The 13,745-nt window shown below is 44.4% G+C and overlaps 1 protein-coding gene across 2 annotated transcripts in view; it reads left to right on the top strand.

The window, feature by feature from the left end:
• Positions 1-13,745, top strand: part of Thada (THADA armadillo repeat containing) — a 308,781-nt gene that overhangs the window by 267,286 nt on the left and 27,750 nt on the right. For both annotated transcript variants that reach the window (XM_048353036.1, XM_048353037.1), the window contains one exon: positions 388-519. In XM_048353036.1, the coding sequence (XP_048208993.1) occupies positions 388-519 (132 nt within the window). The remainder of the gene's footprint in view (positions 1-387; positions 520-13,745) is intronic.

Here is a 13,745-nt window from a genome sequence, read left to right on the forward strand (position 1 = left end):
TTCTTGATAACCATAACAGTGAACTGAGAATACTCACGCATGAGCTAGTCCCAGGACCTTTGTGAGTCAGACAGTACCTTCTTGGGTACTTGCCTGTAGCTAGTTACCTCTACCTGGTTACCAACTTTGCCCCTCCCCCAAATAGATATTTCCAATCCTACCTCAAGTCTTCCCTATTCCAGCACTAGGCTGATATTCAGGTCTTTTTGCAATACCTAGGGATGATGGTATGGCCATCATTCATTCAGTGTTGGTCTCTTCCTCCATGGAGTTAGAACGGTATTTTTCAGGTACAAATATTGAGATTTATATTGAAACTTTTATTTGAAATTTGTACCAGTCTGTGGATTGCATTCTAGATTATTTGTTTATTTTTGGTCTTCCTAGAGTTGCAAGACACACTTACCCTTTGGAGGTGCACCCTCACTCTCCTGCAGAGTGAAGAGCAAGCAGTCAGAGATGCAGCCACAGAGACGATAACGACAGCCATGTCACAAAAAAACACCTACCAATCAACAGGTACTTTGTTCTTGTCCTTTTACATTGCCTTCTTTCTCTAGTATAGGAGTTTCAGACTTTTCTTATACACTTCCACACTGTGAGTATTTTAGGTTTTGTTATCCATTCAGTGTCTTCTCAACTGTCATTTTACAGGGAAAGCAACTACAAACAATAGATAAATAAATAGGCATAACTATGTTTCAATAAAACTTTATTGAAGCAGGTAATTTCCTAGTTTTGGTCTACTGGGCCATAATCTGCACATCGTACAGAAAACTGTTTTCAGAAGTAGAAATTTAATCAACAGTATTTGGTCTTTTTATAGTTACCACATCATCTGTTTTAAATAAGGCCAACTTTTGGTTACCTCTGTGGGTATATAACCCAAGAATCATAGACATATCATTTTGTTCCTATGTAAGTTTCTATATATGACAGAAACATAAATATGGGTCAGTTAAAAGTTTCTCCTCACTGTGCCTTGGCTACTTATTTGGCAATGACATTAAACTAGTCAGGAGTGGGTAATAAGAAGAGCAGCCTAGATAGGTAGTGCTGAGCTCATATTTATAGTATGAGCTCTTACAACCCTGGCCCAAGAGGTTTTCTATGTGGTATGAAAGCAAAAGAAACTTGTCCTGAGGTTAGAAAGTGGGCTGCTGGCTAGAAGGGGCAGGAAGCTGGTACAGTGTCCATCTCTGAACAAGGGATTCTGAGAAAGTGACTTCTTTGGAAGATTTAGTTTTCTTGTGCTTAGGCCTAGGCATCCAGAAATATCTCTGGGCCAGTCATCCTGATGAGAAACAGGAATGGCATTAAGGCAGAGGTCACAACTGAGGGGGGAAAAAAAGTTTACCTTAGCTGGGTACCTGTGGCTCATACCTGGAATCTTAGCTACTCAGGAGGCAAAGATCTGAGGATCACAGTTCCAAGCCAGCCTGGGCAGGAAAGTCTGTGAGAATCTTATCTCAACTGTAAAAAAAAAAGCCAGAAGTGGAACTGTGGCTCACGTGGTAGAGTATTAGCCTAGAGCACAAAAACTCAGGACCACTGCCCAGTCCCACAGTTCAAGCCCCAGGACTGGCCAAAAAAAAAAGAAAAAGAAAGAAAGAAGTCTGGCCAGATTCCTTTGATTCAAAGATCTCAGCAAACGTCTGGAGTCACCATGTGGTGACCTCATTCATACCAAGTAGCAGTGTTATCTATAGCTTAATTAATAATGCTTAGAACCACCATAATGCAACTTGATTATTATTAAGATTAGAATACAAAAAAAAACAAAAACAAAGAATAAGGCTGGGATTGTGGCTTATGGGTAGAGTGGTTGCCTGGCATGTATGGAGCCCTGGGTTTGATTTCTCAGCACATACACAGAAAAAGTCAGAAGTAGCTCTGTGACTCAAGAAGTAGAGTGCTAGCCTTGAACAAGAAGAAGCCAGGGACAGTGCTCAAGCCCTGAGTCCAAGCCCCAGAACTAGCCAAAAAAAGAAAATAGACCATAATACATATTTTCTGCTTTAGAATGAGAGATATGAAGAACTGACAATCACACACACACTGCCTTTTAGCTTTAGTTGATTTAGGCAGCAGATTCTCCAGGACATGTTTTGTTTTAGCATTTGTCAAGAATACATAGCAGCTGATAGTAACTTCATATTCCTTCACATATAAGGATTTTACAGTAGACATTGCTGATAATTTTTCTTTGTTGATCCAAGTCAGTTATGCTGTTGAATCTTGAATAGCGTGTTTATTTTAGCCCCCAAATCAGTGACTTAATAAATATCACAGTAAAATAATGTGATTAGGTGACGTGAATATTTGATTTCTTCTTTGAGAAATCAAAATTACAATGGAAAAAATTTTTACTTTTCCTCCAAAGAAAATAAAAAACAGCCAGGCACTGGTGGCTCACACCTGTAATCCTAGCTACTCAGGAGGCTGAGATCTGAGCATCATGGTTCAAAGCCAGCTTGGGCAGGAAAGTCCCTGAGACTCTGATCTCCAATTAAGCAGAAAAACAAAAGTGGCACTGTGGCTCAAGTGGTAGAGCACTAGCCTTGAGCTGAAGAGCTCAGGGACAGTGAGTAGGCTCAGAGTTCAAGCCCCACAATGGACAAAAAAAGAAGGAAGGAGAGAGGAAAGGAGGGAAGGAGGGAGGGAGAGAAGGAAAGAAGGAAGGAAGGAAGGAAGGAAGGAAGGAAGGAAGGAAGGAAGGAAGGAAGGAAGGAAAACCACTCACTGTCCATACTTCTTATGTATAAACATGGACTGGGTGCAAACAAAGAATATCTGAGGACATTTTCATTTTGGGATCTAGGAAAGGTCTGAAGGATGCAGTTTTTCCACAGGAAGGAGACACAACAAGAGTAGAACATTTGACATGGAGGGAGAAGCCAGAACCAAGGCCTAGAGTTGATGAAGTACTTGAGAGCAGGTGGAGCAGCAACCAGTGGCAGTGTATAATCAGAGTCCAAGCTTGATTGAGCCAGGCAAGGAGAGAAATAGGAGATCAACCCAGAAAGGCAGGAATGACTTTGAACTGGCCTGGTGGCCAGTGACCTCATCTGCAGCTGAAAGCTGAACAGGGTTTTCTTTATTTATTTATATTTTGTCAGCCGTGGGGCTTGAACTCAGGGCCTGGGCACTGTCCCTGATTTCTTTTTTCTCAGGGCTAGTGCTCTACCACTTTGAGCCACAGCACCAGCTTTTCTGGTGGCTAATTGGAGATGTCATGGACTTTCCTACCCATGCTGGCTTTGAACCGTAATCCTCAGATCTCTGCCTTCTAAGTAGCTATGATTATAGGTGTGAACCACTGGTGCCCAGCTGAATAGGGTTTTAAGCAGAACAGTGATATTACCAGACACATATTGGAGGAACTCTTGCCAGGTAGCTGTGTGAGATGGGCTGTGAGCTGGTGGCAACAGTCCTCATGAGGTCACACAACAGAGAAGAAAGGTTGGATTTGTGAGAGGATGGGGGAATCAGCAGGACTTGGGGAGGAAGTGAGGGAAAGCCTGTGTGAAATGACTTCAAGGTTTCAAACCTGGAAAGCATCCAGGAAAAATGCCTGGCTGTGCCTCTGTCACTGGTGTAGAGTTATGATATGGCATTCCGGGAAGTGAAAATACCAGGAACTGGGAAAGGTACTTGGGCCACAGGCATTGTGATCTGGGGCAAAGTATTCTTTAGACCATGGAGAGGTCAACAGTGGAAATGGAGAGGGCAAAGGGGATCCTTTATATTGGTGGAAACAGAGTGAAATGTCCAGGCTCCATCCTGCCCTCTCCAGAACACAGTCCAGCTATCCTTGAGTCCAGGCACACCCTAGTCAGGGTAGCCATGGTCCCATCTGGCATTGGCTGGAACTTATAGAAGGGGCAAGCATAACATCCTGTGTTCACACAGCATCACTGTAGCATAGCATCTGCACACAGTTGGCTAAGGTAGAGATTTGTAATATGAATTCATTAAGGATTCTAGAAGACCTAGAGAAAATAACTCAACACTCAGCCCTTCTGGAATTCTGAGTTGCTCACCTTTTTGCTTGAGATATCCTCCATTGTGCTTCACCCCATTTGGGTTACCAAGAGCATGAAATTTATAGACTCAGAATAACTCCATGCAGCACCAGAACTCCTCAGCCCTTGCAAGTAAAAACTTAGAAAGTCCCTACAGCAGGCCCTCCTGTCTCTGCCTCCTGTTCTGTGCAGTCACAGAGCCTGCAAGGACAGGTAGAAATGGCCTGCCTAGGACTAAGGAGTCAAGTAATGAAATTTGGGGCAAGAAGAGCATGTGTGGCAGGACCCTTCCCTGCTCTGATTTAGCTTGAGGTCTTAAAACACACATCAGTTCAAGTAGGAGCTGCTCAGAGTCATTAATGCACACCCCATCCTCCAAGCAACTCATCTACACCTGTTTTAATTACTATATTGGACTTAAGGTCCCAGTTCATTTAAGCAGGACGTATGGGGAACAAACAAACATCTGGACACTATTTAAGTTTAAATCACTGAATTTGTGAGATTCTCCAGTTCGGTGACAGTGTTGTAAATGAGATCTAGAGCCTCTGGAAGCTGCAGAGGCTGTAGTAACAGAGCCGGCAGGGGCAGCTTCCTGAGCCCCCTCTTTTTGATACAGGGTAAGAAAGAAAACACATTAGCAAGGAATTTTAAGAGTCTAAATCTCATACTTGATGTTAGTATCAAGGTCCAAGCAGACTGAGTACTCAGTAGAAACTTTATTTTTAAAATATAAAAGACTTAGGGCTGGGGATATAGCCTAGTGGCAAGAGTGCCTGCCTCGGATACACGAGGCCCTAGGTTCGGTTCCCCAGCACCACATATACAGAAAACGGCCAGAAGCGGCGCTGTGGCTCAAGTGGCGGAGTGCTAGCCTTGAGCAAAAGGAAGCCAGGGACAGTGCTCAGGCCCTGAGTCCAAGGCCCAGGACTGGCCAAAAAAAAAAAGAAAAAGAAAATAAAATATAAAAGACTTAGGGAGGGATGGGGATATGGCCTAGTGGTAAAGTTCTCGCCTCATATACATGAAGCCCTGGGTTCGATTACTCAGCACCACATAAACAAAAAAAGCCAGAAGTGGCGCTGTGGCTCAAGTGGCAGAGCGCTAGCCTTGAGCAAATAGAAGCCAGGGACAGTGCTCAGGCCCTGAGTTCAAGCCCCAGGACTGGCAAAAAAAAATAAAGAGACTTGAGGAAGAAAGAAGGATGGAGAAATCCAATAATCATGCCAACCTGAGGGTCTTTTTTTTTTTTTATTGTCAAAGTGATGTACAGAGGAGTTAGTTTCATACATCAGGCAGTAAGTACATTTCTTATCCAACTTGTTGCCTCTTCCCTCACTTTTCTTCTACTTTCCCTCCTCCCCATTTTCATCCCCCTCCCCATGAGTTGTACAGTTGGTTTACAACATATAGTTTTGTAAGTATTGCTGTTGCATTGGTTCATCTTTTATCCTTTGTCTCCCCATTTTGATGTTCTCCTTCCCTTCTCTTAGTTCCAATAAACATATATATAATACCCAGGGTACCAAAATCAGTTACACTGACATTGGGGGTAAAGCCATGGAGAAGAAAGACAAAAGAAAAAGGCATAATTTCACATGTTACATTGAAAATAACAACAACAATTATAAACCACTTACTTCCATAACATGGAGTTCATTTCGCTTAGCATCATCTTATGTGTTCGTACAGGCATAGCTATTGAGCTATTGTGATCTTCTGCTAGGATTATCCTAGACATATACTAATTATTCACAATGAGGGAAACCATACAGTCTAGGTTTGTTTGGGTCTGGTGCACTTCACTTAGAATAATTTTTTTCCAAGTCCTTCCATTTCCTTATGAATGGGGCAATGTCATTCTTTCTGATAGAGGCATAGAATTCCATTGTGTATATGTATCACATATTCTTGATCCACTCATCTACTGAGGGGCATCTGGATTGGTTCCATATTTAGTGATGGCAAATTGTGCTGCGATGAACATAGTTGTGCTGGTGGCTTTAGTGTGGTCTTGCTTGTAATCTTTTGGGTAGATGCCCAAAAATGGGGCTGCTGGGTCATAGGGGAGCTCTATGTTTAGCCTTTTGGGGAACCTTCATACTGCTTTCCAGCACAGTTAAACAAGTTTACACTCCCACTAACAGGTTTTTTGTGGCGGTTTTTTGGTGCTCTGGCACCAGGTAATTCTCTTCCAACTTCCTATAGGCCAGTGGCTCTCATCTGTAATACTAGCTACTCAGAAGGATCATGGTTCAAAACTAGCCTGGACAGGAAAGTACATGAGATCTTTATCTCTAATTAACTACCAAAAGAGCCAGAAGAGGAGCTGTGGCTCAAGTGATAGAGTTCTAGCCTTGAGCACAAAAGCTCCTCAAGCCCCAAGACCAGCAACAACAACAACAAAAAAGAACCACCTCAAAACTTCTGCATATCCTGCCCCAGAAGCATGCTTGGCAATGATCCTACCTCCTTTATGACATCTTTATGCCCTCCAGTATCCTTTCTATGAACCACTGAACATCTTCTCATAATGCCATCTCATATAGCTCTTACTTTCATATTCTTTTCTCATTTCCTCTTTTATGTATTATAATTTTTCTCTACTCAACTATCCCATAAGCTTAGAGATTAGAGATTGTGCTGTTAGGGACACAGTGGGTGCTGTTTGTACCGATGGCTCTGGCTCTTCCTTAATCAATTCCTAGTGCCTTTCAAACAAGAAAGAGTACCCTTTCCACTTAATCAGCTCAACAGGCACTGCATTGGTTCATACTGCTGGCATTGTCTATTTTTTCACTGTGTTTTGGGCCATCCCCATTCTTACTTCTCAGGCCTCAGTCTCAGACTAAAGCTAGGGATCCAGCTGAGGCTGTACAGGCCAGGGCACTGCATTAATTGTCAGATACAGAAGAAGCCTCCCAGGCTTGGCATGATGATCCATAGAGACTCTGGAATAATGGCGAAAGTTGGCAGAGAGGCACAATAAGTGGAAACATAAGCAAGATATAGAAGATAGGAGAGTCAAAGGTTAGAGAATGGAGCAGTGGGTAGATGGCATTGTTAGGCGAGTCTAGACAGTTCTATAACCTAGGCAAGGTGAAGGAGGGGAAATCCCACACTTACTCAACTTCCCCCAAATACACTTCTTCCTCCCCATGAACACCTGGATGTACCATTGTCACTCTTTCAGAGCTAGCAGGAAAGTATGAATACTTCTCATGTGCTCCAACCCTTGAGCAATTGGAGAGGGAGGCCTGGAAGGAGAAATAGAGAGCCTCGGGTCACTGTGACATTTCACAGTGGGCCATGGTGGGACAGCTCAGTGAGTAGAGCCATGATCTATGAACATTCACACTGAGTCACAGCTGCTTCCACCCCTGGGGACCTTGAAGCCTGCTTACCACCCTCAGACCTAGCAGGGGGCCCTGTACCTTGTACAGCTACTGCCTATTCACAGTGTCTCTGAGAATCTCTGAAAGGGCTCTCTGAGTATCGCTTACCTTCTCCCTCCACTTCCCTTTTGGTTCTTTACTAATCCCCTCAGATGTGTTATCTCCAAAGCAGCCCCTCTGTTCTGTGGTGCCAGAGCTTGGCTTCAAGTCAATTCTGTATTTGTTCCAAGTACCTTTGTCTAAAGGACCAAAACAAGCTAAGACCTAGAAGGTACCTGCCTGCCTGTCTCCCAGCTGGACCTAAATTCCTCTTTGATTTAAACTAATTGCCTCCATAGATTCTTCATATTTTTACTTTCTAAAATGTTCTCTGATAATTTTTTCTTTTAATCCTACCTAAATTGCCCATAAATTTTTCTTCCTATTATATAAGTATAGAGTAAGAAGTGATCAGATGAAGCATATTCATTCATTGAGCAAGTATTTGCACAGTGCCCATCAGTCAGGCTGATTTTTGTGTGCTAACATCCAAGCCCTTATCATCTTTCCTTAGACTTCTTAAGGAGTCTCCAGCCTAGACTTTCTCTTCCACCCTTGCCTGCCATTGTCTGTGTGTAATGCTTAGAGAGCTCTTCCTGATAGATATTATTGTCCTGCTTGAGACCCTCCCATGACTTTCCAAATAAATAACTCCAGTAAAACCTGACTACCAAAGAAACACCCTAGAGCCTTCTCTATTTACCCTGTGGCCCAGCCTCCTTCTCGGCCCCTGCTCCATTCACTGCAGCCACGTAGGAATCCTGAAGCCAGTCCAAAGTCTCTGCATGAGCCATTTCCTCTGTGTAGAATATTCTTCCCTCATACCATTCCGATCTCGGTGTCCTGACCACTCACACTACAGGAACTACCCCAGTCACATTTCCTGGCTCTTCGTACTGCTAGTCTAATTCCTTACATAGTTTTTAGTTGTTATTTGTCTCTCCCTACCAGAATAAAAGTCTCCAGAGTGTAGCAATTTTGTCTGTGTTGCTCACTGCTGTAATTCTCAGAACCTGGCATCTAATAGATGAAGGGGGAAAAAATGTGTTGGATGATCAGTTGAATGAATGAATAAATGGAAGAATATATCAAACAAAGGATATTGGTGTTTTCAGAATCAGCCTGGTGAGGGGATAAGGATGAAACTGAATTCTGAGTTGCCATAAACTTGCTCTAAGGTGGTAGGTCCTCACATTGGCAAATCATATCAGCTACCTTAGGCCTCACCTCTTTCTAGAAACACTAACTCAACAAGGAACTGATGGAGCATCTCCCAAGTTTGGACATTATGGCAGATTCTGGATCCACTCCATGTCTCCCTTATCATCTCTTCCCCTTGTCCCATGCAGGCTAGGATTTCTAGAGCAAGAGTTTCATTCATTCAGCCCCTCATGCCTAGCACAAGAAGACTGAGGCCAGAGCAGATAAATCAACCTGGAAGGCCTGAGGAGGTGGCAGCAGCTTTGTGAACAGTAGGCCCTTCCTCAGGCCTGTCTCACAGTCTCTCCAGTAGTCAGGCAAGGACAGAGCATATAATCTCCACCCCCAGATGCTTCTGCATCACTTAACATCATGTAAACCTCATGGTACTCTGTAAGACCTTTTACACTTTTTCCATTCAGCTGTGGACAATATCTGGCCCACGGGTCATATGAGGCCCAAGAAAACATTTGATATAGGATGGAGCAAACACAATGCTTTGCCCTGGCTTTCCTCAGCCGTTTGTCTATACTGATAATTTTGTGTGTCCCATGAAAAATATTATAAATACCAAAATGGCCCTTTATAGAGAAAGGTTCCCCATCCCTATGATGACTAAGCCAAAGTTCAGAAAGTTGAAAATAATGGGCCCAAAGTCCTGTGGAAGCTAAATATCGGAGCAAGAGTTAGAGAAAAGTTCCATAGTAACAAAGCCCTTTCTTTTTCAACCCTCCTCCACCTTCCATGTTATTGACGTCTGAGCTCAGGACCTTGAACTTGTTGGACAAGCACTTTATCTCTTGACCAGTGCACTCAGCTCTTTTTGCCTATGCTATTTTCTATATTAGTCTTATATGAGTATGAGTTACTGGACTGGGCCACAATCTGCCAATTACACTTTCCATGTGGCTAAGATGGCGGACACCCATCACTGCATCCAGCTATTCATTGAAATGAAGTCTTGTGTTTATGTCCAGGCTAGTCTTGAGCCACAATCCTCTCAAGCTCTACCTCCCACCAGTATTACATGTTTGAGCCACTGGCTCTCAGCTCAGCCCCTCTTCTAAGATAGGGAGAGAAGTCCAAACCAACCTTCCAGGCTTGGAACTAGTTGTTAAGAGAACAAGGAACACAAAGTTTTCTAAACTCTCTATGGTGTTAAAATAAGATAGGCAGTTCACGTCAAGAAAGTAGATTGAAGGCTGGGAATATGGCTTAGTGGTAAAGTGCTTGTCTAGCATTCATAAAGCCCTGGTTTTGATTCCTCAGTACCACATACACAGAAAAAGCCAGAAGTGGCACTGTGGCTCAAGTGGTAGAGTGCTAACCTTGAGCAAAAGAAGCTCAGGGACAGTACCCAGGCCCTGAGTTCAAGTCCCAGGACTGGCAAAAAGAAGAAAGAAAGGAAGGAAGGGAGGGAGGGCGGGAGGGAGGGAGGGAGGATGAAAAGAAAAGAAAGAGGATTGAGAACCTAGAGAGCCAAGACAAAACTGCACTAAGGCTAACCTTCAGTGCCCTTTCAGGGAGGGGTGTAGGGCAGGGAGTCATATAAGTTCAAGGAGTGAGACCTCTTTAGTGATTCTGACCTTTAGTGATTAGACCTTTTTCAGTGATTCTGTCACACTGTCAGTGAACAGTGAGGTCTGAAATTCAGATCCCACGAGTCCTAGTCCAATTTTTCACTCTCCTGGCCCCAATCCTTGATTCATATGGGGGGAAAAGCAGAAATACAGGTGTACACACTAGGACTAGTCCAGTCTTCCAGGAAGTCTTGAGTTCAGGTGCTGAGGAAGGACAGAAGGGATGAGATTCCTTGGGAAGAGGGCTGCACAAGAGCAGGAAGAAACCAGCATCTCTGGGCCTAACCTACACCCTGAGACCAGCCCTGGACCTTTCTTCATGGTCAGCTGGGTGTTCATCTCACCAATCAGGAGGGCTACAGGAAGTTAGGAATTGCAGTCCTGACTGCCCCACTAGCTTTTGTCTCTGCCCAAGGCAAGGAAAGAGAGAAGGGAGAAGAGAAGAGAGAAGGCAGGGAGTTAGAGAGAAGGGAGTTATAGGCATGTTCTCTGTTTGATCACTCCTTCCTTCAAACCAGAGACTCTTGTTCAAGGTGATCGGTAATCCTCACCTCTTCCTTGATCACTGCCAGCTATAGTGGGCTGTTGGTGGACCTCTAGTAACCATATACCATATTGCCTTTTCCCATCTGTTGCTGTTCCCAGGGAGCCTGGGCCCCTGATGTTCACCTACACTCAGCAAGCATGTCGCTAGCAGCTGGCTCCCATGCTTTGCAAAAGCAGAGACAAGCTAATACTCTCATCTCAAAACTGGGGCAGGTGGCAGGTGCCTGGGAGGACCCCGACAGGGCCTTGTTACTGTGGTGATGGAATTGTTTCCACAGCCTCTTGGTGACTAAGCTCCACAGAGACAACAACAGGCTCCTTTCGAGGAATTGAGGGTCATTTTTGCATCATTTTGCCTCCACTCATACTGTTCCTGAAAGCCAAGCTCCCTGGCCCCAGTATGACTGACCTTTGTGGGTGGCAATAAGCTGTAGTCTGGGGCTTAGGCCATCTGGTGCTGACGTGGCTGGCAGGGTCTTGTCGTCCTGTTAGTCGGGGTGAGCCTGCACCTGATCTGCACTCCTGCCGTGGCCCCAGCACTCCTCTCCTGTGTTTCCTGTTACTCAGGAGCCTTCACTCACCTCAGCCAAGGCCACTTCAGGACATAGGGTTGCTCTGTTCACTATGGCAAACAGTCTTCCTTTCTGAACGGAGCCAGTCTGATAAGTTAGGGTCACTGTACTCTCAGGGATAAATAGATGGGCCATGTCCACTCCAGATTTGGTTAGAGTGGCTGAGAAGCCTGTTAGCAATCAACCCCCCCAACCCCCCATCCCCAGGCCTGACCTGGAGGCCTGATTCCTTAGGGAGTATTCTTTCAGAGCATCTCATCCAGTGCTGATATCTGCTCTTGATCTATCTGGATCATTCACCCCCACACGTCTTCCTTCAACCCCAGGAAGCACATAATCATCAGAGTTGGACACATCATACTTAGTAAGAGGTTCTGCAAGACAGGACTGAGCTGGAGAATGGCCCCTGCATAGGCCACTATGCAGAATGGGGGAGCCTCTCATTCCTTAGCACTCATTTTCAAAAGCCCTCATCCTACCCACAAAATCTTCAACATTTTGTTCTCAAATTGCAGAAAATACCCTTGCATAAATAGAATGACCTGGGCTTCCTTGTTTCAGTTCTCTCTCTCTCTCTCTCTCTCTCTCTCTCTCTCTCTCTCTGTCTTTTGCTAAAAACACATGGCAAGAGCTCTTCTAGACAGAACAGAGTGGGAAGTATCTGTGAGGTACAGGGAGGACTTTCACTCACTGGGGAGTATGTGTGTTCATGTGTGCATTTATGTAGAAAGCTGTGTTATCAATCTATAGTCTTTCAGAGTATCTCTGTAAAGAACACAGAGCACCAGTGTGGATATGAATGGATGTGTGAGCGCTTTGAGAAGAACAGGCTCCTATAGATGTGCTCTATCTAGCCAGCTCACTGATGCAATTTGACAAGCAAAAACAAGAAGTATTTCTAGCCTGTCTACAGGAGCAGGAGGTCCTTACTGTCAGGCAGTAATGGAGCTAGTTACAGTGAATTCTGGCCAGGTGCAGTGATTCATATCTGTTTCAGCCACTCCAGAGATGGAGATGAGAGGTTTGTGATTTGAAGCCAGCCCAGGCAAACAGTTAACAAGAGTGTATCTAAACAAATTGGGCATAGTGGTGCATACCTGTGATTCCAGCTATGTGGGAAGCATTGGGAGGAGATAGAGGTCTGAGGTTAGCCTAGTAAAAAATGTAGTACCCTATCTAAAAAATAGCTGAAGTAAAAAGGGCTAGAAGCATGGCTCAAGTAAGCAAGGGCCTGAGTTCAAACCCCAGTACCACTAAAAGAAAAAAAAAAAAAGACTCCTTGTGAGGCTGGTCTACAGGAGCAAATCCAAAGCATGGCAGATAAGAATCAAAAAATCGGCCTATCTGTGTCTCTGTTTTCCTCTCCTCCTATCTTTTCTTGCCTGCTTCCCTGTACCTCCAGCTAAACTATAGGCATTACTAGAGTAGAACCAATGCACTTAGTTTGAGCCATAGCTTCAAATGACCTTTCTTGAGTGCTTCCTGGAACTCTAAAGCATGATACCAGTTTGGCATCTGTAACAGAAAGACATACATCCTGGTGTCTTAAATACATGAGTAGCTTGTTTCCCTCTCCCTCACACAGAAGACCCAACAGACTGGTGTGATGGTCCCTATATCAGAGATCCATACCTGTTCTAGTGCTCTGCCATTTTGAAAGTGCCCCATCCCTCTTGTGGTCAAGAATGGTGTAGGCCCAGCTCCAACTGCCATGTACATAATACAGTGAGCCAGGAGGAAAGAAAAATCCACTGTGGGAATTCATGTGCCACATCCATCAGCTCTCAGCAGCCAGGACCTGCTCATGGGCTACAAGACAGACTAGGTTGGAACAGCTTGGCAAGGCTCCCTTGGTACCCCCAAGGGAGTGAAACCCCCCTGTTCTTTTAACAGCCAGACCATAGTGCATAATGGCTCTTCTTCAGTCTGAAGAATATTGTTGGGTTTTTTCTCTCAAAAGTAAAAGAAAAAAATTCCTATTCTTACCCCTACCTCACTGAATATGTTCCAAAGGAGAAACTCTTCCAGAAGAAAATTCCCAAGAACCCACTCTCTCCAGAAAATTGTTCTGCTGGGAGTGTAGGTCAGGGTGGGGATACGGTTAGGAAAATATATGGAAGCTGACATAGGAGATGTGTGTGTTTGGGAAGGGATTTAGGTTGTTTTCAGGTTTGAGTTACAGCTTAGTCGTGTTTGGAGAAACGGTTGGGCAGCACTTCCAGCCACAGCTTTGTGAGCTTCCCTCCTCCTGTCTAGGCTGACTTGTTAAAGATGCCTCGCTTAGTGGATGCCTGCGAGACCTTCCTTCATAAATAACTCCCAGAGAGACAAGAGTGATAACAGATGTTTAAGTGGAGCCAGCCTGCCATGGCACTTAAGGAAAGGCCT

Source organism: Perognathus longimembris, chromosome 8, assembly GCF_023159225.1.
Source record: "Perognathus longimembris pacificus isolate PPM17 chromosome 8, ASM2315922v1, whole genome shotgun sequence".
Classification (NCBI taxonomy): domain Eukaryota; kingdom Metazoa; phylum Chordata; class Mammalia; order Rodentia; family Heteromyidae; genus Perognathus; species Perognathus longimembris.